The sequence below is a fragment of the Gasterosteus aculeatus genome, chromosome 15 (genome assembly GCF_964276395.1).
Source record: "Gasterosteus aculeatus chromosome 15, fGasAcu3.hap1.1, whole genome shotgun sequence".
NCBI lineage: Eukaryota > Metazoa > Chordata > Actinopteri > Perciformes > Gasterosteidae > Gasterosteus > Gasterosteus aculeatus.
The window spans coordinates 6,947,357-6,964,767 of NC_135703.1; the positions used below are offsets into that span (position 1 = coordinate 6,947,357).

At 45.6% G+C, this 17,411-nt stretch overlaps 2 protein-coding genes across 2 annotated transcripts; one reads left to right on the forward strand and one right to left on the reverse strand.

The window, feature by feature from the left end:
* Positions 1–5: 5 nt before the first annotated feature.
* On the reverse strand, positions 6–3,261 carry trmt5 (tRNA methyltransferase 5). The gene is made up of 5 exons (XM_040199433.2): positions 3,035–3,261; positions 2,275–2,873; positions 1,492–1,616; positions 738–1,377; positions 6–289 (listed from the first exon to the last, which is right to left on the reverse strand). Exons 1-5 carry the CDS (start codon positions 3,259–3,261, stop codon positions 228–230), a joined length of 1,653 nt encoding a protein of 550 aa, XP_040055367.2. The 3' UTR covers positions 6–227.
* On the forward strand, positions 3,214–12,874 carry slc38a6 (solute carrier family 38 member 6). The gene is made up of 16 exons (XM_040199435.2): positions 3,214–3,411; positions 4,734–4,864; positions 4,979–5,052; positions 5,585–5,637; positions 5,724–5,763; positions 7,638–7,716; positions 9,572–9,657; positions 9,735–9,793; positions 9,866–9,937; positions 10,304–10,360; positions 10,656–10,735; positions 10,825–10,925; positions 11,036–11,160; positions 11,469–11,613; positions 11,946–12,040; positions 12,204–12,874. The coding sequence occupies exons 1-16, from the start codon at positions 3,313–3,315 to the stop codon at positions 12,285–12,287; spliced, it is 1,380 nt and encodes a 459-aa protein (XP_040055369.2). The 5' UTR covers positions 3,214–3,312; the 3' UTR covers positions 12,288–12,874.
* The last annotated feature ends 4,537 nt before the right edge of the window (positions 12,875–17,411 follow it).

Consider the following 17,411-nt stretch of genomic DNA (forward strand, 5'->3'; position numbering starts at 1 on the left):
TTGACTTTTCTTTTTTAGGATTTATTTAAAAAAGTGAAACAACTTTGTATGACCAAGCTCTGAATAATGGTTCCAATACATTCCAGTCAATGAGTGTGGTTTTGAAGTAATGCTGGCTCATTATTTCTTATGACAGGAGGAAACATCAACTATTATTGAAGTCCGTTAAAACTAATTTTGTGAAAAAATAAAAATAAAAGCGGAATAACTCAAATGTTTCCGTATAGTCATGGGTCTTCTGTGGCTTCTGCACACTTTTGTCTCTTCGGAGCTGGTTCTGGTGAAGGTTCTGAGGAGAAACCAAACCGGTTTAGATTTTATTTGTGTCAAACGGAAGCTCATCTTCATTAAAACGTGCAAATGCAACAACAGTTTGCCGCATGACTTGTCTTAAATTTCATCTGCAGGTACTTAATTATTAATGAATTGTAAATGTTTGTATGCAAGTAGCTACTTATTAGTAGCTACTCGCATACAAAGAAATTGCCGATTCCCGAGAGGCGGGAAAAAGATCGCTTTAGCTATTTTTGATGTTAAACAAAGTTGATATAATACAAAAAATATAATAATAATACAAAAATTAAGCAGACTTCAGTTTATCAGAACAACCCAGTTACCTGCAGGATAAGGGTACTTACACATTAAACATGTTTTAGCCTTTCATACATGTTTTAGTGGCTTTCCTGAAGTTACCATCACATTATCTTTCAATTCCGCTCAATTTTATGGACGCTCACCTGTCTGTTCCGGATCACTGCTGAAGATGACCTCTTTCGGGAGTGTGAAGGTCACACACATCATATCTTTGTTGGGTGCTACATTGCGCACGAAATGCACAGAACATCTGTCCTCGAGGGGGAACCCGAGGCTCTGGGAAGCCCTCTCCGCCACATCCGCCTCCGGGTTGTCAGCTTTAGAGAAGCCGTAGCAGTGCACTGTGGGTAGGATCTCATCACAGGACGCTTCTTGCTGCAGCAGGCCTCTGAATGCATCCAGGAAGTCCAGAGCCAGGGCAGGCAGGTTCATCACTACATGCACAGTGGCTTTTCCCTTGAGCAGCGCGGGCAGCTCCTGCTTCAAAGGCCCCTGGATGAACGCTCGGCCGTCCAGGTTGAAGGTTCTGACTTTATTCTCCACTTTGTTGAGTTTGCAGTTGTGCTGCAGCCATCGGTGAGACTCCGGATTCAGATCGTTGGCCAAGACGTTTGCACCGGAGCGGGCAGCAGGGACGGCGAAAGGCCCGACGCCGGCAAACACATCAAACACGGTGTCGCCGCGCTTCACGAGCTGCACCACGCGCTGGTGCTCGGTGCTCAGCCGGGGATTCCAGTATACATGAGAAAAGTCAAACTCGTAGGTCACCCCGTTTTCTTTCACCTGCAGATTGGATCAAATATCCAACAATGATTTGATTACAGCTGAGAATATAGAATATTTGAGAAACCATTTTTAAATATCATTAAATAATAGCGCATTTATAATTTAACCTACTTTGGCAACCATGTTCTCCTCTCCAGCTAGCACCTCCATCTTGAAGTTGCGGTATGTGGAGTCAATCATGTTTGTCTTATTGACCACACAGGTAACACCGGGGTTTTTGTCCATGATGACTTGACCTACAACAAAAGTAGCCACAAGTTAGCAATAAATATGACCACCAAACTTTATTTGTAAACCATGGTACCTTTTAAGTGAGTTATCAATAAGAAAAGTGCAAAAGGTTTTCTGAAACAAAAACAATGTTTGTTAATCTTAAAAAATGTCTCACGTGACACTAAGTCACAGTTGACGGGTCTCAATAAAGCAACACATTCAGGCACCGAAGTGTGTGCATAAGAATTAACGTCCTGAACTTGTGGTATGAAAGGTATTTTGTAAAGATATCATTTTGAGGTCGAAAAAACTAGTAGAACTAGTAGTACTTATGAACCTTAACCTTGTATTAACCTTACATAATACAGGAATAGATAACATATAAATACAGGGGCTTCAATTCAGTAGCAGGGGTTTGATCATTGTAAGGATGTGTATTGCAGGCTATTTTCTTCACTTCACAGTAACATCTCAACACTAGATATCGAGCAGTGTCAGCACAGCTCTGTCCTCAAAACCAAATTGAGACAATCGTTTCTTGAAGGTCCAATAGTAAACTTCCAGAGACTTCTACACTCAATGACAAGGAGCCAAAAGACACCTTATCATTGGTTTTCCTTAAACATGTCAACTTGTCGTAATTTGTGCTGAAATCGTTGACTTGTAATATCTGCTTCTCACCGATGAGGTTCTTGTACGGCAGCTGGTGGTCCCTTAGGTTCATGTGTGCGATGTGTCCCACCCGGCTGAACCCAGAGGTCACGTCCTGACCCTGAGGGAGCACAGCCTCCAGCACCTCGTCACTCTTCAGGTTGTGATAGGTGAGTCGAAGCTCATAGTACTGCAGCTCTTCAGCGACACTGAAGGACCTCAGAGCCTCGGCCTCGGCTTCACTGAAGGAGCTTGGAGAGGAAACTCTGTGGGGGTCCAGAAGGACTAAACGAAAGTCACTACTTTCCTCTTTATCTTGCACCACTCGGGGCACCCCTGGGCGCTGGATGGTCGCCTTTCTCAGGCTCTTTACTACCTTGTTTAAGACCCCAGTTGGCACCCGCAGGGCTGGGACAGAAATAGTCTGTGTGAAGGCCTCTTTGTCCAAAGAGGTCATACCTCGGACCTCTGGGGGAGGCCGGTAAAGTTTAGCCTCCATTATGGGTTTAACAGCTAAAGCCGAGCAGACGGAGACTGGCAGTGAGGCTGCAGAACAGATGCTCCGGTGCGCGGCGGCTGCTTTTAGGTTTCCTTCAATTGCTAAAGACGAACAGACTCTGGAGAGGAGCCTGAAATGAGAAAAGCATTGCGGCTGTGAAGCAGAAAAAGTAAAAAATAAAATATCGTTCATATGAACCGGGTGTTGTATTTCAAAAAAACGAAGCAACTCTTTGGTAAATCAACGGTAATTCTGATATTATTTTCGAGAAAATCCACATTCGGAGCTTACCTCAACATCCTTGACTCGCATACATGCTGGAATGGCGTCATCGGTGCGCGACAAGAGCCGCCTCGTGATTGGTCAAACGAGTGAAAACTCGCCTCCTGAGTGGTCGTCTCATTTGTGACGTAAGAAATGCGACTGAAAAAAAAGTTGTCATGAACAACAACAGTCAGCAGCTGACTGATCTGATAAGATGGGAGGTTTAAAGGTGATTTAAGGGAAGATGGTATCATCACTCGCTACTCTTTTCGCTTACTGTGTGTTCTGAGCTTTCTAGAGAGAAAATGGCTGGTATGTATAGTGGTACTTTTCTGAATTCATCGCGATACCCAGACTTCGACCCGCGCTTCAAAAGAGACGAACGCACACCTTTACTAAGAAATGTAAGTATTCAAACTAAGACACGTTTTTTACATGTAAGGAGCAGGGCTTCGGTCTAAATAAGGGATTTTCTGAGAACAAAAAAACGCACTAAAGCTTATTGTTTTTCCATGCACGGGTAGACTTGTCTAAATGTTGTGTATGACAGACATCACGTGCGTTTTCCTCTCTTGCTCTCTGTCTCGGTCAGCACTTAAGAGGGGAAGGAAGTCCACCCAAACACACACATTCCCCTATGGTATTTATATGCGTATCGTCCTGAGGATTTCATCTCGGTTTCTATTCATTTCTTTAAAAAAGCCAGTTTTACTTTTAATGGCGAAGTCCAACGATTTTACAGACTTAAGTCAGCCAGTTTGCCCATTATGATCATAACCTCACAGCCCATAAAATAGTTGTATACCTTGAGGAGTAAGAGACTTTTTGTTTTAAGTTGAAACAATTATTTTAACTATAGAAGACATAGGCTGTCTCTCAGATGTTGAGAAAATGCTTCAGATTATCAACGCGACATTAAACTCTTTTAGGCACAGAAACTACATATGCAACTAACCTTAGTATTACACATACCGAAGAAAGGCATCAGTGGATACGTGTGGATCCTTGTAGAGTTTTTGCAGGGTTCATGTTAGTAAGTAATCAGATGTGGGTGAATGCTACACCGATGACATCAGCGTCATTTATTTACTCTCGTCGTGACTCCAGAAGGCCCCACTCAAAACAACTGGTGCCAGTAGAAATTAACCTGGCACTTCATTTGATTACACACTGTCATGTTATCATAAGTGTACTATGACTGTGCGTGCTAGGATTCTATTCAACCCCACGGTGAAATTGAACAGCAGTGAGCTAGTTGTGAATCCATCCGTAAGACAAACACTACAATGTCAATGTCATATTATAAATTAACAAGAAAACCAGTTCACTTGTCCATCTGTTGCCATAGTTTACTTCCGTCTTTTACCACTACAACCCAGGGTGGATCTGATTCAGCGGCCTTCAGGTCAATCCAAGCTTGTTGTGACACCGACACCAGAGTTGCCACTCGTTCTCTCCAGGATATCCCCTATTAAAAAGGTCAAGCAGTATGGGCAGCTCCCCTTATCCTGAGCTCAGGCAGCTGTCCCACAGCTAGCTGCTCAAATCCCACCCCATCCATCCCCATTTCCATTCCCTGATCCTACATGCCACTGCAATGTTGTTTCATGACATCCATCATCAGGGCGGGCCAGCTGTTCTGTTAAATAATCAGATTTCTTCTGCTGCTTTGTCTTTGCCCTCATTGTTTTACCGCTTCATCATTCATCCAAATTGTGTCATGTAGAATGTGCAGTCACCTACAACCGAAGGAGCCTCCTTCATCTCCTCTGTGTTTAACCTGATGAATGCCATCATGGGCAGCGGCATATTGGGGCTAGCTTATGCTATGGCTAACACTGGAGTATTGGGGTTTTGGTAAGAATGCTCTCATTATGTCTTTCACCACAATGCTGTTTAGAATATCTGATGATGATATTTAAATATATCAAACATAAACCCTCATTTCTACCATTTACCTTTCCTGTGCAGTATCCTGTTGCTACTGGTGTCCAGTTTGTCAGCCTACTCTATACATCTCCTTCTGAAGCTATGTGAGCAAACAGGTGAGAGACTAACAACTTAAGATAATCACTTCCTGTGTGTTTATCCAGGAAGGGGGGGGCGCTGTGCCCCTCCACTCGTGATTAAATCACTACTCAAGGGAGCTATCTTATGTGTTGCTATCTTTTTGCTGACTTTACTCAATTCCTAGTTTTAACTGCGTCAGTTGGTGTGTAAGATGAGATAAAAAAAGAGGTAACACTGGTTTTTCGTCTGTCAATCATCATCCAAATACTTGAGACGATATCCTGACTTGTGACGAGGATATTCCCTCAAGACTACATTAGCCACTACGAGTGTAACACACCCAAATCTACACATCACTTTCAGCAGTAGAGTTGCATTGTGGGTAAAGTAGACACCAGGTTTTAATCAGGAATAAGAATGACTGGACCAAACAAGACAATGTCTCCAGTTCTCCTGCAGCAATTTTCCCCCCTTTGTGTTAAACGGTCAAATTTCAGTCTGATCAATTTAATAGGAGTGTAGTGCTATGTGTATATGCAATGTTTGTTTTAAATCTGACTCTCGTAGGAATAAATTCATATGAAGACCTTGGAGAGAAAGCCTTGAAAAAACCAGGAAAGGTAAGTGTTGTTTTTTTGATTTTGCCCCATCAAAAAAAACTTGAGCAGTCACGTTCAAACTAACTTCCTTTCAAAATTCCTTTTAGGTTCTGGTTGGAATTTCCATTATCATGCAGAATATTGGCGGTAAGTCCGCTCGCTTTTCACTGGACAGTTCCATACAATTCTCTTGACATGCTGAACATAAACTGGTTTTGTGTTTGTGTCTCTTTTTTTTTTTTACAACGTAGAGGCGGGTTTTAGCAGCACTGCAGGGTTAGACTACGGCCACTTTATTTTGGAGGTAGATAGTGCCTCCTACTGGTGGTCGACAGCCCCTCTGCTGAGGTTTGCGACATCCTTCCTCTGAGGCTTTTATCCGCATTCCCCGATAACCTTTGACTCTGTAGCCGCTGTCCTCTTAGCCCCCCCCCCTGGGCCTGAAATCGGACTTCTCGTCTAATTGATCACTGACGGTAAACCCACCCAGTGTTGAGTAGCCTAATGGGACCTCTCCCTTTATTTCTCCCCCCTCCCTCCCGCCCGACCCTCGGCCTTCTCAGACAGTGGAGAGCTAAGGTGATCGCTCCTCTGCATTCATTAGCCGCAGGGCTGAGTGGATTGTGGCCGTGCCCTCTGGTATGTTTGTGGTTTTCCCAGCATGGGGCAGTATGTGTTAAGAGTGTGAGCCCGGCCGCATGCATCTGTCTACACCCAGGGCCCCTTTTTATAAGACTGCAATTAGCCTCACTCTGGGTAAACATTCATTTGTACTGTCAAAGGCTGATGGGCCAATTGACCTTAATTACTGACCAGCCCAGGGCTCTCGCAGCCTGCCCGTCCCCTCACGCTTAATGAAAGTGCTCTGTCTTATGTTGAACACACTCACCCACTGTTTGCGTCCCACACACAGCCAGTTGTAATAAAAGTGTTTTCGGCGTACACTTTTCCTTCACTGAAGGGTGCCTTTGGTCTAGAAATGTAAGTATTAGCCCACCAGGAATACACATCAAAGTGTTTTTGTGCTTACCAACCGACTGCCTGGAATTAAACCATTGCATCGTGCCTGTTGTGTGATCCCTGTCAGTGTGACTTTATGTGCAGTGTGGTTGAAAATATCTTTCTTAGTTTTTGTGGTTGCTTTACACTTTTTGGCTAAAAATACTAAAGCGCCCGCTTGCTTAGCTCTTGACAGATTTTAGAGCTCATAAATGGCCTCAGTCATCCACAGAGTGCGTGTCCTTGTTTCTGTGTGGGCTGGAGGGTTTACTGGATGAATTTTCTTTCATAAACAAATACAGGATCTGAGGGATTATGGGCTAGGCTTATTTAACGGCGAGTGCGAGACCTGCCTCGGGGGCATTGAGGTCCCAGCTAACTCTGGTTCTGCCCGGCTTCCCAAATCTAAATCCCTTCGCCTTATCTTCCTTTATGACCGACCACACACTGCATCCGAATCCTGTGTCAGTCAGAACTGTCCTCTCCACCGTGTGCAGTCTCCATCTCCCCTCTCCCATTTCCCTCTCGGTGATTTTAGGCTGTTAAGACTCTCAGGAAGTGACCCCGATCCCCCCCCCTCTGATTGGCTGTCCGTTTAAAGGATACTGGAGTCCGTCGGAGGTTGATAATATCCTGTTTCCGAGTGAGGCGGAGCAGTGGGAGAAATACCTGGATTAGCGTCAGAGATCATTATTGTTAGCATTCCTTCCTCCACCTCCCCCCCTCCCCATCGCACTTCTCCATCCTGGCTGCTACTCCCAGTCTCCAGCAGTTGGGTGATCTGCATAATGTCTGCACTGAGGGCTTTACTGGTGATCCCTCCTCTGAGCTGCTCGCCCCACCCATCTGCATTAACTCAGAGCCCCGGTTCCTCCTGCCACCTGGAAAAAAACACAACCATCACACAGCAGTTTAAGTTTAGTCGTCTGCTGTGTTTATGATTCAGTTGATAGGTATGATTGCGTGCGTTTAAGAAAATAAAAAAAGATGTTCTGATGTCCTTTTTCCCTCTCTTCTCTCAGCCATGTCCTCCTATTTGTTCATCCTGAAGTCAGAGCTTCCTGCAGCCATTTACACCCTGGTGACGCCAGGAAATACAGGGTGGGTACATGCAGCACTGTAAGCTCACCTCTGCTCAAATCTGTCACAGCTGCGGGTAAAACCAAGCCATTTTTTTTACATTAGCCACACCGAGATAACGACTGCGTCATTCCTGTTCCCAGGATGTTGTAGATTATACCTTTTTCTTCCTTGGAATAAGTCAAATTTGGCATTTCAGCAGCCCGAAGTTATTAAAACTGAAACGAATCGTGGTACGAGAAATATATGAGCGACGCGGTAGAAGGAGATCCCTCCCCAAACCACAGTAAACGGCTAATACTTTGCCCGCTAATGACTGGAGGGGAAACTCGCGCTCGGCGCTGTCTGGACTGGAGCACATCCAGAGGAAATGTATTTATTACGGAGAGCTATACATCACCATTCACGAGCAGCCCGGGTTCTTCATTGGCCCACGTGGACGAGCTTGCAGTCCCAGGCCCAGAATGTACCTTCTGTCACTGTGTTATTGGCCGCTCCGGTTGAAGTCTATTGTTGCTGCTCTCAGCCCAATCCCTCAACATCTGAATCTTCCACACACAGCTGCTTTGTATTACTGCTCTGCTTTCACCCCCAAATCTCTCGCACATGTTCCCCGGAATCAGACTGATACAAGGGGATATCAGTTTTGCCATTCTAATTACAGCTCACCGCTGAGGGAAACAAAGCATTTCTGTTAATGAGTGGCTTTGGGATTTTAGCCGACACATACTCAATCCCATCAAGGCCTAAATGAACAAGTTGTTTTACATTAAACGGCATTTTTGTTTTTCTGGGTCATTTGTCATTTGCCGTGAGTGAAAACAGTTGTGCTCAATCTTGAAATCTTTTGTCTTCGCTAATGGGTTTTGTGTCTGTTATCCAGCAGCATGTTTCGTTTCAGCGCAGTAACAAGGCCAAAGACGAGGACAACTGGACCTGAGTTTGTTCTGCATTGGTCCCATTTCTGCTGATCTTTTAACACTTGGCGGAGATTGACTCATTGACTTAACTGACAGGCATCCTGTTTGTCATCTGAGCGTGAAATGTTCCACATTTCACGGGTCTTCTAAGGTATCCTGTGCCTCTCACAGTAAGCCGGGAGTCTCTTGAGAACGGATCCTTGTGGAGGAGGAGGAGATTTTTTTTTTTATACATCCCTGTGTGTGCATAACATTCTGTAAAAAGCAAGGAGAGGGGGGGTTAGCTGAGCTGCGGTTGAGTGCTTCAGCTAAACTTAGGTTGGCGTAGAAGTGATTGGACAAGAGAGAGTCCGGGTCAGAGCAAAGGTCTCGCCGACATCCAGTTACAGCGCCAAAACGGAGTAGACACAGAGACGAATCCATCAGCGCCTACGGTGACGCCACAGCTGTGAAACTGCCAAACGGGGGTCAGTGGGTGTTGATGTGGTCCGAGCAGGTGCTGCTGACTGTGGGAGCCCCATAAAGAGCGGTGGAGCCGGTCCCTCACAAGCCCACGCTGCGGTCCAACATGCGGCAGCACCCTTCCCCGCCCGACCCCAACCCCAGAGGAGCCGGCATGCCTTTCACATGCGTCACCTCCTACACCCCCTCCACCACCAACACCACCTCCTCCTCCTCCTCCTCCTCCTCTGGCTCCCCGATCCTGAATAAACTGCCAATGCTACCCCTCAGCAAAGGAAAATGTTATTCCCCAAAAGAAGGGGGCAAAGTGAAATGTGGCCTCATCACGACGGTTGCATGTCAATTAGAAAATTGTTATTGTTTATAAGGACTAAAACCCTTAATTCAAACCACACGACGAATCTGTCGTTGTGTGTTTTGAGCACAAAATAAAGACAAATTTCCAGACAATGCAGGAGCAGCGAGATGATCATTCCTGCTGTCTTGTTTTCCAGATATCACTGGTATGAAGACGGCAGGCTCCTCCTGATCCTCGTCACACTGTGTGTTGTGCTTCCTCTGTCATTGTGCCATAAAATAAGTAAGTACGGAGATTGGCCGCCGTGACTAGCTTTGAAAGGTTGTTTCTCACCGCATCTTTCTCTCTCGCCCTGACAGGCTTCCTGAGCTTCACGAGCAGCTTTTCCTTTTTCTTCATGCTGTACTTTGCAATCGTGGTGAGTTTCAGCAAAAACCCTCCGAAATGTTATCTCGGCCCTTCTGTTGTTTACGTCTCGTCTCGTCTCCAGGTCGTGATCAAGAAATGGTCCATCCCTTGCCCACTGCCTTACAATGTGACTACGCCTTCAGGTGCCTTTCAGGTAACCCCCCCCCCCTTTGTTTCCTTCTTCTCTAGTCTGGTCCCGGGCTAGAAAGACCCGGGAGACTATTTATTGATTATGTCTGCTGATGAAGACCAGAGGAAGCTGCAGAGAGCTGTGTGCTGGTGAATGACGCCGGTCCTGAGGGGAAGGAAGTCCAGGTGACCTTGCATCAGTCTGGAAATGACCTCTGGCCTTTTAGAATTATACTGCCCATAGTATAGCCGCAGACCTGGCATTTACTTAGCTGATTATTTCCCTTTCAGCTCTCGAGGCCCGGCAATGGGTGTCGGCTTCATGTTTTCCCATCCGCAGCAGCGCCCCCGTCTCAGAAATAACACGCTTCCTCTTCTCCCGTTTCTCCAGATATCAAATGCCTCCGACTCAGAATGCACACCCAAACTCTTTGTCATCTCCAGTAAGGTGCGTGTGTGAAACCAGCTTCTTAGCAGGTAGCCTGCCCTGATTTAGTCTCTGCTGCATTAAATGCATGTTACATGTAAAGGCCCGTAAATGCCGGATTACACAAAGCAGATGTTTGGTCCAGATGTTTTAACACTACTTCACAATGTTTTGCAAGAAGATCCTAAAAAGTCGCATTTGCACAGTACTTAGTAATATACTTAATTTTTGAATCCACTTAAGAAATGCAATTTGAATATTCACCCTCTGCAGCCCAGGCGGCACTTAGCACTAAACAAACCGTACCGTGTTGCAGAGCGCCTACGCCATCCCCACCATGGCCTTCTCCTTCCTGTGCCACACGGCCATCCTGCCAATCTACTGCGAACTCAAACAGTCAGCATTTACCTTTACAAGTCATTTGAGTCATTGGTTCTGCTGCCGTTAACAGTATAGTGTAACGTTCAGTGATTTGTGTGCTTCAGGCCCACTAAGGCCAGGATGCAGAACGTTACCAATGTCAGCATCGGCCTCAGCTTCGTGCTTTACCTGATCTCTGCGCTGTTCGGCTACCTGACCTTCTACGGTAAGCCTGTAGCGGCGCACTTTCCTGCGACCACTTCCGGTCGCTGCTTTTTTCAAGCCACGTCACCGTTCACGTTGCGCCCTCACGCCGTCCGCGTCTCCTGCTCCCAGCTCACGTGGACTCTGAGCTGCTGCTCAGCTACGATGTGTATTTGCCCCGGGACGTCATGGTGATCACGGTTCGGCTCGCCGTCCTGCTCGCTGTGACGCTGACTGTTCCCCTTATTCAGTTCCCTGTGAGTACACGGACGGCGGAATGCTCCTCATCCCTCCTTTTGCTTTGTTTACTCCATGATTTGCTATTTGCCTATAAATGAAGATCCGCAGCTTTTCACACTTCCTGTTTTCAAATTAGAAAAAATGGACAAATCGGAAAGAATTGTGTTTATAAAATAACACCGTAACAACCAACAAGTTCCTTCCAGCCCAAACACCCCTCCATTTCTTTCCTCTTCCCTCCAACATTTGTTGCGCACCATGAACACGGCAGATCTTATTTGAGTATGTTTTGTTAGATTAAGCGTTGCTTGTTTGTACGCTGCAGGCCCGTAAGGCTGCCATCTTGCTGCTGTTTGGAGGACGTCCCTTTTCCGTGCTGATCCACGTCTTTGCAACTGTAATCATCCTGGGTGTCGTTCTTTCGATGGCCATCTTCGTCCCTGATATCAGAAACGTGTTTGGAGTCGTGGGTATGTGTTGTTTTTGAATTACAAGAAATGAAATGTGATGCTTTTGCTATATTCTGGTTGTTATACATTTTAATATGTCATATTTTTATTTCATTTAAAGACACACATCAGACAGTGGCGACCTATCACTTTGCTTAACTGTGGCCTTAAAATATTCTAAACTGTTTTCAAGTGCAGCATCAGTGAAATACGTCAGTTATTGATCGTGCTGGCTAAAATGATGCCTATACATAATTAATGGTGCAGCCTTGCTCAAACAGTTGATACGGTCTGAAATGGACCATATTATCTGTGCAACTCAAGTGGCTTTCCTGTTTCTTTACCTTTTTTAGGAGCGACAACATCAGCCTGCCTGTTATTTGTTTTCCCCGGCGTTTTCTACCTCAAGCTCAACGAAGGACCCCTCACATCCTTTGACTCCATTGGGGTAACTAAACACTGATATAATCTATTGATCTAATCAATAGGTCTTTATTGGTATATGAGATAATGTTAAATGCAAATGCCTCAGAACAGTTTGAGATTGCAGCCCCTAGTTACATTTATACATGTTCATGATGCTCGCTGTGTCTTTTTATTTGTTTCTCCAGTCTATACTTCTGGTGGTCTTTGGTTTCCTAATGGGAATCATCAGCTTATCCTTCATTGTCATCACATGGGTACAGAGCTCATGACCCCGTCTGCTCCGCCTGCCAGAGGGAAACGTGCCAAAGAAATGGATACAAAAAGGGAACGACCGCATCAAGTCAAGCAAACGTTATTTGTTTGTTTCTCTACTTCCTAGTTTACAAACATAGACCAAATTTACAATAACTTCTCTTGCTGTACTTTTTCACATTGTTTACACACTGACTTTTGAATTATACCCAAGTATAGTCAGATTTTTTGCGAACAAAATATAGGTGAAGTTTAGTGTCAGATCAATACAAGAATGTGCCAAGTAAGTTGTGTGAACATATTATTCATGTTAAGTACTTGTTCTTTGTGTGGTGCTGTGTGATGGATTTACACACCAATCTGTAGTATTAAAAGATGCAGTTGATCAAGTCCAAACCATGAAGTTTTCAGGTTTACCTCTTTCTTAAATTCACTTTGCTTTATATACACAATCACAAATGTTCACTCCTGTTTTTATTTGTATCACTTGTTTGAATGTATATTTTTAGATCAAGCTTGTTTTGTGCCATTTAATGCATTTACCTTCATGATCTACTTACATTATTTACGTCTTGATGATTAAATGAATGATATTTAACAAGTGTAATGGTTTAAGTTTCTCACTTAACCACCAACCTGTTTTTTTATTGTGTTGTGAAAAGCTCATCAGTGTAACATGTGACGTTCACGGCCGTGCGTTTGATTGACAGGCCCAGTATTGACACTGGGACTCGCTCCTCCAGCGCAGTGCTGCGGCTTCAGCCTGTAGCTAATGAGAGCCACATGCTCGGTACGTTTCTAATCACGATGCTGTTTATGTTGTCTTCATGCTGCCTCTGGAACACGCAGCCATCTCACTGCTGCTTTTAATCTGAGGGATTAGGCCAAGAGGGATCGCAGAAAGCAGTTGCTGCCTGCGCTTCACGCCCCCTTTAAAGAAGTTCCCCTGTCCAGGAAATGTCCTAATCCCTCCATCGCCCACTCGGACGGACACTCTTTGGTAGTTGGTACCAATACAACAGTGCAAAAAAGACTCTGTTGTGCATCAATGTAGAATATTATAGAACTCTTAACTGAGAAAGTTTAAAAAAAAACACTGGTTTTATGTTTAAAATCGCATTGATTTTGAACTTCATGCTGAAGTTTTTATGTGAAATGTTAATAAAGACGTAGCCAGGGTAAAACTAGAATACAACCCTCAAGTAGTACATTAGAAGTTTATTTTCTCACCAATGTAGCATATTCACGTAGAAAGTTAAGCGACCTATTGACTCATGTTCATGGGTTCCCATGGTAACCGCTGAGCTAAACCCATTCGCAAAGCAGGATTACCACCTAGTGTTGGACTGCGTTACAGCAGTCCAGTTCCCCCTCATCTCACATTCACCGCTTAGTTTAAAGCCTAACTAGGAAGAGATAACCAGATGTTCACGGTTTCTCTCAACTTTATCACGTGTTGGAAACGTGCATGTTAACAGAAACCAGGGCTGTTTTTATGGAGGTCTGACTGGGGCATGAGCCCTCATCCCGGGGAGGGAGTGTTTTTGTTTAGTTAAACTCACTCACACCCCGGGCCCATGTCCAGCAGTATGACAACACCATCTCCCAGGGTTAGAGGATGGAATGAGGCGGAGGAATGGTGGTGGGCTGAAATGAATCCCCTGTCGGCAGCCTCCCCTCTCCTATTGTTTTTAAGACGACGGGTCTGTGTTCTTTGAAAATGATTTTCTGTTGTTGGAAAATCAAGATTTGTGAGAAAACACCGGGTCGGATCCCAATGTCACTACTTTGACCTTTTACACAGTTTGACATCTTATTGTTTGATAACACGGCCTTCGTGGATTAGATTAGCGAACTGGAGGCAGCCATCCACTTTGTCAATTTATTCAGGAAATGGAGAATGCTGTGTACAATTTAGATATGCAATAATATTACTAATGTGTAACTGACCTTTTGATAAAGAGAAAAAAAAGAATTCCTCTTCCTGTTTATCTTTGTACAACATCTGAACAACGTGCCTCCATAGTCAGACACTGCAGCAAAGCTGAGAACACGCACATCTGCTTTCTGTTTACCCACATAATCTGGTCCAACAGGCATTCCTGGCTGAAAGGTGGTTCAGGGGTCTTTTCACACGAGCCTCCTAATGCTGGTTGGCATGATGAGTGGTTTCCCTTGTTAGTCACGGTGGCGGACTGCACTTCAGAAAATGCCATCGATATGCGGGTGTCATCACCGAAGAAGGGCTCTCCATCTCATTTATTTATCTACCCGTCTATTTTCTCCGTTCACTCCGTCCACCATCACTTTACGCTGATTTTCTGCCTTTAATCGATTTCCACACTTGATCAGTAAACATGCTTTTTGGGTCACAGCGAGAGCATTCCTCGCCCTGAGACAGCAGATGCAATTCCCACAGCGGGATTCGGTGTTCTTCACATCAATTTCTTCAAGCTTTTTGTGTAATTCATAAAAGGAGAGAGAAGAATAGACTGTTACAACTTCTAAGTCATGTTCCTGACTTCTCTCGTGGGTGTCAGAGCACCACAGGGTGCAACACAAAAACTGAAAACTGCGCCTGACCAATTCTCTCTCGAATTGGAGCAACCTGAACGTGGTGTTCAAGGGAGGACTCGCCCGACACAGGGGGTCAACGTAATTGCAGCACCACAATGGCATAAAATAAGACTTCAAAATGACCGTAGTCACTGGGACGTGATGGGCCTCGGAGAGAGAATGTGAGCTGTCGAAGGGGGAAATAAGTCTTTGGTAAGTAAACAAGGGGGATTTTACAACAATTTCAGAAGTATTGCAGTGCTTAGTTATTTTGGCAGATGATGAGCAGGGGTTGAGAGGTGGGAAGGGCACTGATGGAGGCCCAGTGGTCAGCAGCACAGCATGGGGTTCAGTCTGTGCTTTTTTGGGGTGGGGGGGGGTAGTAGGGGTGAGCTTGTCTCTCTGCGATCCCATCAGCCCTGGGCTGAGCTCTTAATGCAGCCCTGACGCCTTGCTGGCGCAGGGGCCACGCTGCCTCACATCTGGAGCCAATTACCCTGGAGGGGCTGTGACAGAACAACCCCCCCCCCCCCCCTCCACCATATTCCCCTCACCCCTCCTCACCACCAGGCTCTACTCTCTGCTCCACTGTCCAACCCAGCTCCGCTTTCACAGCGCCGCTCTTTATTTCATTCTTTCCTCGTCTTTTCTCCCTCGTCTTGCAAAACAAAAGAAGCACATCCTCTTTATTGAACATGATTTCTTTTGAACTAATCAAGTGTTAACTAAAGAGTATCTGTGACATCCAATACACTCACCTCGTAATCCCCTCTTGTGTAACCCCCTCCTCCACCTCCCTCCATTTCTTAGTTTAGTCCTCCACATGGACTAAAAATAATTCTGAAATGCTTGTTTGAATGAGGATGATCAGGGTGAACCAACTTCATTTGCCTTCTCACTGCAACACGGTTTCCATTCTGTACAATTTTACCATCTTAAGTCATGCTTTCCTGTGTTAGAGCCTTGGTAGTAAACACCACTTGTGAATATAGCACATTCAGTACCAAATCAGCTTTTACAGGTGTGATTTATGGAGTGCCTCTGCTTCCATGCAGGAAAGCCCCAGGGATGTGTGTGTGTGTGTGTGTGTGTGTGTGTGTGTGTGTGTGTGTGTGTGTGTGTGTGTGTGTGTGTGTGTGTGGGTGTGTGTGTGTGTGTGACATGTAGGTTTTATATAGCCTTACCTGAGGCGAGCCTGGGGTCTTGTGACTGTAGGAAGGGGGTTAGCTCTGCTGCGGCCCAGTGACTGCTGCATGTAGCTGTAGTTTGAGAAGCGTGGTGGGGGAGATTTCTCTCACCGGGGTCAACAGGGGTGGGAAATGGCCTTCGCCATACCTGGGCTGTGTACGCTCCTCTTCTCTGCTGCCCTGCTGGGCGCCGATGCTGCGGTTCATTACCTGCCGCTCCAGGGCGAACCTGGGCAGGGAGCCAGAGGATCGAGCCGTCCTGGGTTACGTAGATGTGGAAACTACAGGTGGCTAAACGTTTGGTAGATGGCCGCGTGCTTGTGTGCATTAAAATCTTTTAGATTACACCAGAAGGATTCGTGCCTGTGTGTTGTAACAGCATAAACGTGGCCGTGTGTGTGTGTGTGTGTGTGTGTGTGTGTGTGTGTGTGTGTGTGTGTGTGTGTGTGCATGTACACATGCAGCCCACAAGCCTGAGCTTGTGGTGTCTAGACTCATGTCAAGTCGCAGACTTCTCCCATGGGTGCATAATTCAAGATTTGGACAGGACAACCGCTTGCGGAGAGAAAGTTGGACTGGAATGAGGGGGAAGAGATGCAGAGTGGACGGACAGAGGATGGAGAGGTGGGGAGGGGGGCCGGGGGGGCAGCAGGTAGAACAAAGAAACAAAACAAATCATCCCGGGCCGTAAAAACGCCAGCGCTGGCTCCAGGGCTTTCTGAAGTCGCTGCCCCATAGGAGAGAGGCAAACAGGGAGGAAAAGAAGAAGGGGGAGTGATATTTAGCAGTCATGTTCTGCCCTCTGCTGGATGATGATACAAATTATAAAGTATCGTAATAAACTGCAATGGAGCCAAATATAATGGAACCACCTTGACTCCAATGAAGCGGGTTGCTAACAGTTGACTGAACATAAAAGTGCGTTACTATTGTTGGTCGACGGGACCGATGGCACAAATTTCAGGTGTGAATGTTTCACTGTAACCATCAGGTTCAGGAGAAGATTTCAAACCTTTGCTGTTGATGGTGAGAGCGAGGCGATCCTCTACATCCGCCTGCTTTATCACCACGACCGTCACCGCTCGGTAAGGTCACGTCTGAGACGCTGTTTACAAGACAGTCTGTATCCCAGGGATGTGTAAGATCTGGGACCCCGGCTCTTTATTTATAACAGCTGGAGCACAGAGATGTGGAGCGCTGACATTTGGCAGAGTGGGGTGAGAGGTCAAGTCTAACACCAATAAAGTGGGACTTTGATCATGGCATTTATGGATAGAGCAGGAGAGAGAGAGAGGGGCACACACAGGGAGAATGGCATTTAAAGAGGGGAAGAGAAAGGGGCAGCGTTGGGAAGTAAAGAACAAAAGAGAATTTAGTAGTTTCAAATAGTCATTATTC